Raw genomic sequence first — 13249 nt, 5'->3', positions numbered from 1 at the left:
TGGCTTCATTAGCTCTCAACTGAGCAATTTTCACGGCCTAGTTTTGATCCTCGATTCTTGCCTTTCACTCTTTCAACCCATCTGTCCATGATGCCAGTTTTTTTCTCTCAACTTTGAAAAAAGTTTATGAAAACTAGATTAGGGTATCATATTTTTACATTATTCAGCAATGATGTTTAAGCAAGGGGAGAAGTCACACAAAGTTCTAGAATAATTTTATGTTTGATTTCAAATGCACTGCCATGAAACCTCAGCAACAAAGGAACTAAATGAGGGAAATGAACTAAGTTAGTCTAAACAGGAAAAATTTCCTTATTGGATAGATTTCATGTTTTGAGCAGTAGAACTGAGCAGAAATTAGAGGTTCCTATATGCCCCCCACTCCCACAGCCTTCTTCTATCACAACCTGCACCAGAGTAGTACATTTGTTACACCTGATGAACCTCACAGTGACACATCATTTTCACACAAAAATTGAAGTTTGTAATTTACATTAGGGTTCACTCTTGATGGATTTGAACTAATGCGTGATGACGTGTATCCACCATTACAGTACCACACAGAATACATACGCTGTGCTACGATCCCTCTGTGCTTTGCCTATTCATTCCTCTCTCCCCTCAGATCCTGGCAAACACTACACTTTTTACCATCTCCATAGTTTTACCCTTTCCAGAACATAATTCAGAATTTTATAGTTTACAGCCTTTTCAGATTGGCTTCTTTCACATAGTAACACACATTTTTAAGGTTCCTCCATGTCTTCTCATGGGTTGATAGCTCTTTTCTTTATGGTGCTGAATAACAGTCCATTGTCTGGGTATACTACAGAGTTTATTTATACATTCATCTACTGAAGGACATCTTAGTTGCTTCCAAGATTTGGAAATTATGAAAAAAGCTTCCATACACATCTGTATGCAGGTTTGTGTGTGAACATGTTTTCAATTCACTTGGGCAAATTCCAAGGAGCCTAACTGCTGGATCATACAGTAAGAATATGCAAGAAGTTGCCAAACAATCTTCCAAGGTACCATGTTGTATTCCCACCAGCGGTGAATGAGAGTTCCTGTTGTTCCCCATCTTCACCAGCTTTGGTGTTGTCAGTGTTTTGGATTTCAGCCATTGTAACCGTCATGTGACAGTACGTCACTGTTGTTTTAATTTGCATTTCCCTAATGACACATAATGTGGAGCACAGTTACCTTTTGAAAATGTAGAGCTGATCATGTTATTTCTTGCTTCAAGGCCGTATAATGACTTCTCCCTGTCTATAGAATAAAACTCAGACTCCTTAGAAATGCTCCCAAGATTATGCATCTCACATTCCTGACCCATTTTACTTATCTACATACCTCACCTCATCTTGCAACATCTCTGGTACTTCTATCCTCTAATCACTCGCATCTGCAGCTTCACAACACATCAGCTTCTATGTTGTTGCTCCTGTTCTGCTCTACTTACTGTCACGTGCACACGTGGTTACCTGACAAACACCTAATCATCTTTCAACATTCAGCTCCAATATCAACCATTCCACAAAGCTTTTATACCTACGCCCTTTACACTACTACCTACATCATATACTGCACCCATAACAATTTATTTTATTATATTTATTTTATTATCATTTGTTTTGAGACGGAGTCTTGCTCTGTCTCCCAGGCTGGAGTGCAGTGGCACGATCTCGGCTCACTGCAAGCTCCGCCTCCCGGGTTCACGCCATTCTCCTGCCTCAGCCTCCCAAGTAGCTGGGACTACAGGCGCCTGCCACCACGCATGGCTAATTTTTTATATTTTTAGTAGAGACAGGGTTTCACCGTGTTAGCCAGGATAATATCGATTTCCTGACCTTGTGAGCCACCCTCCTCGGTCTCCCAAAGTGCTGGGATTATAGGCATGAGCCACTGCCCCTGGCCCATAACAATTTCATTTTTTCCTAAACTGAAGGGAGCACATCTGATCTCTATCCTCTACCACATTGTTTTGCACATGTTGGTACTCATTAAAGCTTTGTTCAAGGAAAGAACAGATACTCTTTCAACTGATCCTCAGAGCAAACCTGTGCTATAGGTAAGGTACTATCCAAGTTTTAGACATTAATAAATATTTGGTTATCCTCTGTGTTAGCCAGTTTGTGTTGCTATAAAGGAATACCTGAGACTGGGCAATTTATGAATAAAAGAGGTTTATTTTGGCTGATGGTTCTGTAGACTGTACAAGGAGTATAATGCTGGTATCTGTTTCCGGTGAGGGCCTCAGGAAGTTTACAATCATGGCAGGAGGAGAGGAGCCAGCATGTTACATGGTGAGAGAACGAGAGAGAGAGAGAGAGAGGAAGGAGGTGCCAGGTTTTTTGTTTGTTTGTTTTTGAGACAGAGTCTTGCTCTGTTGCCCAGGCTGGAGTGCAGTGGCGCAATCTCAGCTCACTGCAACCTCAGCCTCCTGGGTTCAAGCAATTCTCTTGCCTCCGCCTCCTGAGTAGCTGGGACTACAGATGCATGCCACCACACTGGCAAATTTTTGTATTTTTAGTAGAGACGGGGTTTCAAGATGTTGGCCAGGATGGTCTCCATCTCCTGACCTCGTAATCCGCCACTCTTGGCCTCCAAAAGTGCTGAGACTACAGGCATAAGCCACCACAGCCGGCCCCCAGGTTCTTTGAAACCATATCTCACGTGAACTCAGAGTGAGAACTCATTCATTACCACAAGCATAGCACCAAGACATTCACAAGGATCCACCCCCATGATCCAAACACCTCCCACTAGGCCCACCTCCAACACTGGGGGTCACATTTCAACATGAGATTTGGAGGGGGGAAAACACCCAAGCCATGTCATGCTCCAAAAGTTTGTTTAGAGGGATGTTGGCTTCTCACAGGAATCCCGTTCTGATTCACTCCAAATGAAGTCCACCAACGTTTATCCAACTCATAACATACATGCACATACAGGAATCTGCTATGAGTTTTGATAACACTAATAGGAAAGACAATTAATTTGGGAATCTGAATTGCATTGTACAGACTTCTAGTGATCCTAAAGGGAAGGCATTACAGAAAGGAAAATTGTTTCTTGTAGCACAGCTCTTTTGAGTGTTGTTGCACCATATTTCAAAACGATGAGGAATAGAGTAATACAAGGTGCCAGGCTAGTAATACTGCCAGTGATAGTGGTAAAGGGTCATTGCTCTTAAATAAAAGCTAAATTAAAAAGCTGCATTGCTTATATATGACTTTGTATGGAGCTAACCTTAACCCTCTTTCTTTCACTCATTCAAAGAACTGCTTTTATAATTTTGGATAACATGAATTCTTAAAAACATACTTATGTTACATCAAATAAGAGTGTACTATAGAGTTGCCAGTGTGTGTATCCCCGAAGCCAACAGTACTTCTACCTACATAGTTGCAGCTCTAGCAACAGAAGTCAGGTGTCAGGACTGCAAAATGAACATGACAGAAATAAAGACATGAGTGACTATGCCTGCCCAAGGAATTCAGAGTGTTTCCTTCACCACAGTGTTCTTCCATAGTGTGACCCTGAAAATAACAGGCTGGGGGAGGGTAGAAGGTAACAAACAGATTTGGAAGTTCTTCATCTGTAATGAGAATGGATAATGCAACTATAAGCCAGAAGAAAAAGAACAAACCCGTTCAGCATTAATTGTGCTGGAGCTTCCACCGTAAGTCTGGGTCCATTCAATGGGGTAATTTCCAATATCCCAAAAGAACCAAGGTTGATAACCCAAAGCGAAAATGTTTCCCTCTAGAAGATAGTTATGCTTCTCCTCAGGAGTAGAAATCACGGTAGCAGAGGACAAAATGAGGCCATGAAATCTGGTTAAGCCAGACTGGATGCCTAGAGGGTAGATAAGGAGCAAATGGAAGCTGCAGCAGGCCAGAGACCTAGCCAGCACTAAAAGCTGGGTCCATGAATGGCTTCTTGAAACGGTGTGTGGTCATGCTTAGCTGAGCATGCTGTGGGACTCATGATGTTGGAAAATGAGGGGGCAATGAAGACTTCAAGATGGGATGGAAAATGATGCAAGAACAGCTAAAAGAAAGAAAAAAAAGAAAATAGAAGGGGAAGACGAAACGAAAAAAAAAGAAGCTGGCCAAGGTGGCTCATGCCCATAATCCCAGCAATTCAGGAGGCCAAGGTGGGAGAATCACTTGAGGCAAGAAGGTTGAGACCAGCCTGGGCAACACAGCGAGACCCTTGTCTCTACAAAAACCTTTTAAAAAAAATTAGCTGGGCATGATGGCACACACCTGTAGTCCCCGCTATTCAGGAGGCTAAGGTGGGAGGATCACTGGAGCCCTGGAGTTGAAGGTACAGCAAGCTATGATTGTGCCACCACACCCCCGCCTGGGCAGCACAACCAGACCCTGTCTCAAAAAAAAAAAAAAAAAAAAAAAGGGCAGCAGGTAGAGAAAAAAGTATTTCCAGAATTTTTTACGATTAAAAAATATATCTAGCTATTAAGAGTAAGGACACCAAAAAGATTTCTCAATCAATTCCCAAAGCATTTCTCTATTTCTCTCATCTCTTCTGAAAAAGTTCTAAAAACACAACTCCAAAGATGAAATGGAAGTTAACGGCAAACAAGGCAATAGCACTGAATATGTAGTTTCAGTAACTCAGAATTTGCTCCATCCTCTGCTCTAAAAAAGCTTAGCTACAGAAGAGCAGTTACCTTTGAAACATTTTCCCAAACATAATGATATCCAGAATGTGAAGCTGCCATTAAAAATGTTGACACAGGCCAGGCGCAATGGCTCACGCCTGTAATCCCAGCACTTTGGGAGGCCGAGGCGGGCAGATCATGAGGTCAGGAGATCGAGACCATCCTGGCTAACACGGTGAAAACCCGACTCTACTAAAAATACAAAAAATTAGCAGGGCATGGTGGCAGGTGCCTGTAGTCCCAGCTACTTGGGAGGCTGAGGCAGGAGAATGGCGTGAACCCGGGAGGCGGAGGTTGCAGTGAGCCGAGATTGCACCACTGCATTCTGGCCTGGGTGACAGAGCGAGACTCCATCTCCCAAAAAAAGAAAAAAATGTTGACACAGATCTTAATTTACTGATATGTGAAAACATCCCTAAAGTTCTAAAGGCAAGCTACAGAATCATATCAACCATCTAACATGTCTGTAGCCTAAATGCTAGTCGGCAGTTGATCTGCAAGCAGGATTAGGAAATATTTCAGAGCCAGCATCTCCTCGCACCATCCAGGTACCTACACAGTTGAGGCCACTGAGTCACCTGCGCAGCTCTTGCTCCTCCAAGACCAACCAAGGCTCCTCACGCCCACGGGCCTGAATCTGGAGGACAGCAGTCTGCCTGACAACAGCGACTCGGAGATCTCAACCTAAGGACAGAAGGAAGATGCATAAAATGAAGAGGGGAAAGGAGTGGGTAACTAGCAAGTGCCCTCATCTGTCATCACGTCACTCACAGCAGACTTGGTCAAATGGTTGACCTGTGGGAGCTGTAGAAAATCTTTGACTCTGGGTATGAGTAATTCCCCTTCCAATCTTATAGTGTCCAAGGAAGAAGTTAGTAGCTCCAGGATCGCTGAGACCAACCTGGGTGGCCTACAAGACTGTGCCGTGGTGACAGGCTGCATACTCAGCAGCAAGAAGACAGCAAGAAGACAGAGCACCAAAACACACAGACTAGAATGGGGTCAGCCATCCAGGTGGCTGGTGGCTACTGCCTTTGTTGATGCAGATGACGAACATTTTCATTACTGCAGAGTTCAATGGGGCAGTGCTGCTCTAAAGGCTGACATTTCCATCCTCAGCACTTCCCCCCGCTATTACCTAGGTTCATTCTGCTGCTTCCATAACACAAGGATGGAAAAGGATGCCTTAGAGCAACGGTCAGCAAACTGTTTACATAAAGGGACATATAGAAAACATCTGAGGCTCTGTGAGCCATCTAGTCTCTGTTACAATTACTCAACTCTTACATTGGAGGTGGGGTGAGAGTAGCAATAGACAGTAAGTAAATAAATGAATGTGGTTGTGTTCCAATAAAATTTTATTAACAAAATACGACAGTGGGGGGCCATAGTTTGCCAAACCCTGCCTTGGAGGACATGCAGAGGCACCTTCAGAATTCAGTGAAAACCTGCTCCCATATTGCTAAGACTCGTGGAGTATAATCTCTCACCTTCTTTCTCTTTCACCTGCCCAGGCCCTAAGTTAGGGTTCCCATCCATATAACAAAGACTCCTGGTCATGTGGCATTTGCTATCTCTGAGATTCCCTGACTACCCATGAAAGCCACAAGGAGATTGCTTCTTTTACACATCCTGAAGCATATTATGGCCCCAGCAAGGCTAACTAAACCAAACTATGCTTTAAAAACAAAACCAACCAACCACTGTGAAATACTTATTTTTGTTTTGTAGTATTAAGCGTGATTAAACCAGTGCAGAAAAATACTAAGTACATTGGGTAAAAGATGAGCTAGCTCTTCTAATACTTGCTTTTTGTAACCCAGTTAAGACCATAAGCGTATACAACATCATCACTAACTCAACAGTGTAGCTGCAGGATAACATGTGGATACCCTGTATGCTCTACTGGCCTCCAAAGGCATTCAGGGGATCATCAAAGATGTTGGACACCTCGTGTTCCGATCTTGGTTCAGGTGCGGCTTGTGCAGATCGACTTTTTGGTTTGGTTGTCTTAGCCTGGATACCAGAGGAGAAGATGTCATCTTTAGAAAGAAAAAAGAAAAACAGTTGCTGAAGAGGGGTGGGGAAAGGTACTTTTAAAACACATGCAAGCAAACCACCAAAGACCCAGCTGTGGTAACAGTATGGAGTACCCCAAAACACTAATCTAGAACTCAAGTCTCTTAGATTCTGGTCCTGTGTTTGTTACTCATTAAGTTTTATGATCACACACAGGTTCCTCTTGGAGCACAATTCCTTCAGCAACAGAAGTGTCTGTACGTGCGTGTGCAGGACAGACAAAAGGGAAGGGTAACTTGATCTCCAAACCAGACCACGCCCCTACCATCGGGGACAACGGACTTATTTAGACATTCTTTTCACACCGGGTTTTAAAAGAGCAATAAAAATATGCAAAGGGAAATCCAACATAGGACCCACCTGTTTTCTTTCAGAATAAATGCACTGATTTGAGGCATCTCATGTAAGACCGTAAGCCTCTGTCGCTGCATTCGTTTAATGTTTCACTGACTCAAAAGCTTGTCCTACCTAATTATGGTACATACCCAGTAATGTTACTGCTAGGGTTTTATCCAACCATGATTTTAGCATATATACATAAAGTTAGGTGTACACAAATGGTAAAGACCACAGCATTATTTGTAATAAAGAAAACAAACAATCAGGATCTCAGTCAACAGGCTAATGGCTAAACACAAAGAAATCGTGCACATCACTGAAAACAAGGAAGGAGATCTCTATGTACTGACATGAAAAGACATGAAGTGACTCAAAGAGCAGAAATACATTCTTACTTTCCAGAAATATATTCTTACTTTTAAAAATATATTCTTATATATATTTATAAATACATTCTTTTTTAAAAGGTGGTTATATATTGATGTGTACACAAACATATATTAATATCACTGTGTCTGAACGGATACACACCGAACTGTTACTATTACCTCCAGGGGTTATTCACTTTGTACATTTTCTGAATTGCATGAATCTATTACAATAAGCATGTATGACTTTTCTGTATTTAAAATAATGAATGAGTTATTCTGCCCTCCATGTGCTTGCTCGAGGCACAGAGCCAGTGTGACTCTCCAGCACCAGCTGTCTCCCAGTTAGCCTCAAGGTCTAGATTGATTGGGGGTGTAGGAAATGTGTATGTGGCCTCAGCCCATGTGCTCTCTACCAACGCGGGATTGATCAAAAGTCCAATATTTAGGGTTCTCGCACATTTGCCTTGTTTACCAACAAAGCAGAAGTTGTGCCACATAAAGAAGACGATATTGTTCCCAAACACCAAAGACCTCAGTGAGATGCAACGCCTGAGGTAGAGCCTACCCCCAGGTCTAGTCTTGCTCTCTTCTCGCACAGAACCACGGACACTCCCTCTCCATCTGGAGCTCTGACTCAACCAACCACATCACACCCAAGGCAGTCCCCTCAGCCTACTTTAGCATGTGAGGTCATTTCTGACCAAACCTCCTTTCATAACATCAGGGTGTGCCACAGACGATTGGTGAGGTGCACTGAGATCAAAGTTAAATTATGCTTAAACGTCAAACTCTGGGTGCCTTCAAATTATTTGATGACCAACATAGGAAAGAGTTACTTCACTAAAATAATTAGTCCATCTCTTACCTATCTTCAGCCTAACTCAGGATTACACTGAAGTGAACCTGCTGGGGTGCATTTTCCAGAAAAGGGCCAAGAAAAGGTAGCAGGAAAAATACCAAGTGACAGAAAGTTAAGGATTCTCTAGGTCAGACGTAGAAAACCAAACTTACCCATATCATCATCAAATATAGACTTGGCTTCCACTTTCTTTTTGGACTTTTCTTTTGGTTTTACAGTTAAGTCAGCAAAGATATCAATGTTATCATCAAATAAATTGGATTCCAATGTTTTCTCCTTCTCTCTGGTTTTCTGAGAGGGTTTAATTGCTTCCGTAGCAAATATATCATCCTTGTTAAGCCAAAAATACATACAATGTTAAATCAATTTTTCTTTTTAAACTCAAACATGTCAACAAGCTATGGAAATGCAAATGGCCAGGGTGTTGTGGAACAGCCTTGAGACTGCCCCCTCTGCCTGGGATGCACTACCCCAGATGTCTACACAGCTTGGCCCACCCATCTCACCCCGGCTCAAATGCTGGCATTGCAGTGACACCTTCTCTACCAGTCCTGCCTAAAGGAGCACCTCCTACCCCTACCAACCACTCTGCCCCAGGTTATTTTCTTCATGACACTTAGTACTATTTGAAAACATCTTAATTTTCCATTGCCCTGTTTGTATCTCATTATCTTCCCAGAGAGCTCTGAGGAGCCTAGCACTTCTCTGAGCTCACCTCGTACCTGCAGGCCCCAGGTGCTCAATAAACATCTGCTGAGCAAATGCCACTGAAAGTCTTATTGCCTGCACTAAACTGTCAGCTCCAGCCAGGGCCAATGTCCCCAGAACCACAGGTTAAACTCTCAAGCTGGACTGGTGGAGCTATATGCATGTCACCGAGTGGCATGCCCAGGAAGCTGATTACAATATTCTATAAAAATTAAAAAACTGTAAAAACTAGACAAACCAAGACCTGCATCAACGATTGTGGCCAGCCAAGAAATACATTCTACATGAAACAAAACAAAAAGCCACTTCTGAAACAATGTTAGACTTATTAATAAAAGAGCCTAATTATAATTACTAAGCAGATGGCTATGGGGTATGCATGCAACAAGTTAAACATAATCCATGGCTCAAATAAGCCAATCAGATACCCTCCTTAACTTAGACACAAAAACGTGTTAAGTCCTATTACCTCAAAAATATCTTGTGTTGTTGATATGACATCCTGCTGACTACTGGATTTTGTTTCATTTTTCTTGACTTTCTGATCTGTAAAGAGGTCATCCTCATCTTCCAGGAGAGGAAAGGGATTTGCTTTCTTTGCTGGTTTTGGTTTCGCAGACTGAAAGAGATCATCATCACTGCTGGCCTCGCCTAGAGCAGGAAACACGGGGCTTTTTGCTTTACCACCCACTGGCGGGTTGGCAGAATTCTCTGCTATCTTTGCCTTGGGTTTTGTTCTCTCCGTGGACTGAGATCCAGTGCCCGTGGAAAAGATGTCCCCAGAATCAAAAAGGTCAGCCTCCCCTCTGGACTTTGCAAAGGGGCTTCTGTCCACTCCAGGCACAGGAACACCTTCCCAAGGTGCAGCGGCAGCTGCCAGGGCCTCCTCAGTGCTGTCTTCTCCACTGGCTGCTCTGAGCTGTGGCCGTTGGCCATTTGCGGAAATGGCACCATCAGCCCACTGTGCAGTGGGTCCTCTGGGGACACTTATGTCCTGAGCCTCGCTGGACTCCTGGGCAGCCAGCCGCCTAGCTGCACGGGTCTGTGGTCTACGCTTCCCTCTCATCTTGACACGGCTCTGCAATGGCAAAAAACCACACATTGATCTAATGATAAAATAAAGTATTCAAAGCTACCATGGCAAAGAATCAGTGACTCAAAATACTGTAAGGTTATCTGGTTTACTTCAAGGAAGATATTATTGAAGAACACAGAAGAGGTTATTTCTTAATGATTTCCAAGGAAGGTGTTTAATAGCTCCTAGTACTCCAACACTAAGTCATTCTTAATCCTTTAGAGTTCTCCATTTTTTAATATTTTCAGGGCAGTTTCAGTTCAGTTTGACACAAAAAGCTTCATCTGTTGCTGGAAACCTGGAAAGTAGGCATGTTGGCTCTCTGTGTCTCACAACCCCTCCCTTGGCCCCTACTCTGCCTTCAATAGAAACGTGGGTATCTTTCCAAACAAGAAAGAATCGGGGAATTCTGGTACTAACCTTTGTTAGGGGGCTAGTCTAAATTCTGGCTCCAGGAGCAGGGAGAAATACAAGACAATAAAGAGAGGTAATCTAAGGTGCTGTTTTCTTCAAGTCAATAAACATTAAATTCAAACGTTAAGTATTCCACATAAGAAATACGGTTTAGGAATCAGAACTTTTAATATAATCTCAAAACACAAATCACTTAGTAGCAATGATGCAGTGTTTATGATATTTTCCAAAATATACAATCAAGTAGAATTTTGAGAAGCTACAACCTACTTTGGGCAAAGTATGATCGTGTTCCCAGCTTCAGGGGAATGTCACAATTTTAGTTGTGACATAATAAAAAAAAAGCCAACGAAAACTGTCACAAAAGGAAGGCTGTTTTGTTTTGCACAACGAAACAGGTTTGGAAACATTTGAAATGAGTCTATTTGCCAGGGTTAGGTCATTCTGTGTCCTGTCGCTTACTTGGAGATCAATTAAGGCTTTCCAGAGAAGGGAGATTGGATAGAAACAAGAAACCCAACTAAAATGAAAGGAAAACGTCAAAGAGTTCACAGTTCATTGAGGAGATCCCATGAAACAGCGTCGCTGCTGTGGGAACTTGTGCGGGGAGTGCAGGGCACAGTGACAGAAGTGGGGATGTGGAAGCACAGGTGTGGATGGAGAGGAGCATTCCTGGTGAGGAGGCAGCAGAAGCTTTGGGAAGCAGCAGAACAGACCATGTGTGTTCAGGGAGTGGCACCTGGTATGCCTGAAGTCAGGCTGGAAAGTGTGCAGTGACTGGTGAGGAAGCTGCATACATGGGCTGGCACCGATTGTAAAGGGGTTTCATACCAAACCTAGGAGCCTGAATGCTCTCCTCGGAGCAGTGAGGAAGCACCAGCAGGAAGGGCATGATCTGCTCTGTGGTTAGAAGACCCCCAGGTGGCAGTGCTGGAAACCTGCAGGTGTCAGACACCAGCCAAAGTGGTGAGACATTACTGTGGCTACTGAGCAGAATGCAAATGTATCAAATACAGGCCATGGAAAAGCAGGTGCAGGATGAGAGGGGGTGGGGAGAATGGAGGGAGCGGCTGAAGGAAGCATGAGGCACCCCATTCAAAAGGAGAGTCAAAGACTGCTGTGTATGCAATCGATAAACTAGAAAGAAGCAGATGCATATTCCGGTTAAAAGAAGACAGCAAGGAAGCAAAGATGGTTTCATCACCTTGTTTGCACTGTGTAAGGTGTCTGCCTGAGCTGGAAGATCAAAACTCACACCGGCCTCCCCACTCCTGGGAAGAACAGGCACACTTTCCAGACCGTGGCTCCTTCTGTGTTCAGATGAAGGAAAAGCCAATTCTGGCAAAACAGGCTTTACTTCAGAGATCTGGGGAGCCGCTGTGGGCAGCAAGGCCGCGGGGTTGATCGCTAAATTTGCCTAAAGAAGAAAAATGAAACTCTGTATTTGTTCTTCAACACAGCAGTCTATTATCTTTACTCTGACACATGACGAGACTCGGTGCACATAATGTATAATACGAGAGGAGAAGAGAAACGTAGGAAAATCGCCTCATCTAGTCTCAGAATTAAAACAGAGGGTCTTACACCTATGCCCACCACTGGGCTCAAAGAATAGATGTTAAAGACGCAGCACACAAGAGACAACTAGGTGCGGGGGAGGGGAGGCGGGGGAAGAGATGAGAAGATGCTTGGCAGCAGCTGACAAAAGTAGGAAACCCAAAAAAGTTTATAGATGCCACAGGGCAGGCAATGAAGATTCCAGTGGTTTAATTACTTGTATTTTCCCGATCCGAGTGGATGGTTCTTTGGTTTTAAATGGAGCGAGACCTGATGATTCCTGTGTGAAATTACATCCAGTTAAAAATCCATTGGGGAAACAGAAAGACAAGTGTTTCTTATGCCTGTAAATAAATCTGTGATGGAGCAGAACTGTCACTTTCTGTAGCTCTTTAATGGGAAAGGCATTCAAATCTCTCCCGGGGTCTGTTGTTTCACTAGCACTGCTTCATGTATGCCTCCTCCTCTGTCACATAAGTGGAAAACTCTCAGATCAGATATAGAGTCAAGGAACACAGGATGAGTAAGATTCCCAAGAATCACAGTTTATCAGAGCACCTAAAACTGACCAGCAGGCAAAATTACCATGTTGGTTATCAAATACAAATTTCAAGGAGCACACAGAAATTCACCCATAGCCTAATGCACTGGTCCTAAAAGCAAAAGATCTGAGCCCCAGGAAGGGTCAGTGGTGATGTGCTGGTCCAAGAGCCTCAGGTTTACAGCTCAGGACACTAAGGCTTCAGTGAGACACCCTGGGACACCTGCACATGGAACTGGCACTTTCTCTCCAGTCCTGGTCTGTTCCCAGGAGGAGCTTCACAGCGTTCTGAGAAGACTGCTGCAGAGTAGGGCCCAACAGCAATGACCTCGGAAGAGGCAACACTGAGAGCAGCCAAGAAATCAGATGTGATTTATATTTATTTCTATTTTAATTCCATTCCAAGGAAATCCAGAGGGGGAAATAAATGCTTTAGTGGGAAGAAGATTCTTCATCCTACCTTAACTCCACTTTAGAGTCAAATCTGGCATGGCATCAAAAAACACTAACTATTAAAATACAGATTTGTGACACTCTGAGGTGTCGAGCGAGGAGAGGGGAGATGACTCGCGGGGAGTGCAGTGAAGACAAAGCGGTAACCCTGGTTGCTATT

General features: G+C 43.5%; 1 protein-coding gene across 11 annotated transcripts in view; it reads right to left on the bottom strand.

Moving 5' to 3' along the window:
- Nucleotides 1–6033: 6033 nt before the first annotated feature.
- LOC719082 (WASH complex subunit 2A) overlaps nucleotides 6034–13249 on the bottom strand; it is a 64687-nt gene continuing 57471 nt past the window's right edge. For 4 of the 11 annotated variants that reach the window (XR_013398032.1, XM_028826307.2, XM_077946361.1 and 1 more), the window contains 5 exons: nucleotides 12313–12375; nucleotides 11743–11955; nucleotides 9519–10127; nucleotides 8494–8671; nucleotides 6034–6735 (listed from right to left, as the gene is read on the bottom strand). Coding sequence is in view for 8 of the 11 variants with exons in the window: in XM_028826307.2 (XP_028682140.2) it covers nucleotides 6596–6735; nucleotides 8494–8671; nucleotides 9519–10127; nucleotides 11743–11955; nucleotides 12313–12375 (1203 nt within the window). In the remaining 3 variants the exon portion in view is untranslated. The remainder of the gene's footprint in view (nucleotides 6736–8493; nucleotides 8672–9518; nucleotides 10128–11742; nucleotides 11956–12312; nucleotides 12376–13249) is intronic. The other 7 variants (XR_013398033.1, XM_028826309.2, XM_077946363.1 and 4 more) reach the window with 2 other exon arrangements.

Source organism: Macaca mulatta, chromosome 9 (genome assembly GCF_049350105.2).
Source record: "Macaca mulatta isolate MMU2019108-1 chromosome 9, T2T-MMU8v2.0, whole genome shotgun sequence".
Classification (NCBI taxonomy): domain Eukaryota; kingdom Metazoa; phylum Chordata; class Mammalia; order Primates; family Cercopithecidae; genus Macaca; species Macaca mulatta.
This window is presented reverse-complemented; position numbering and strand designations above follow the sequence as displayed.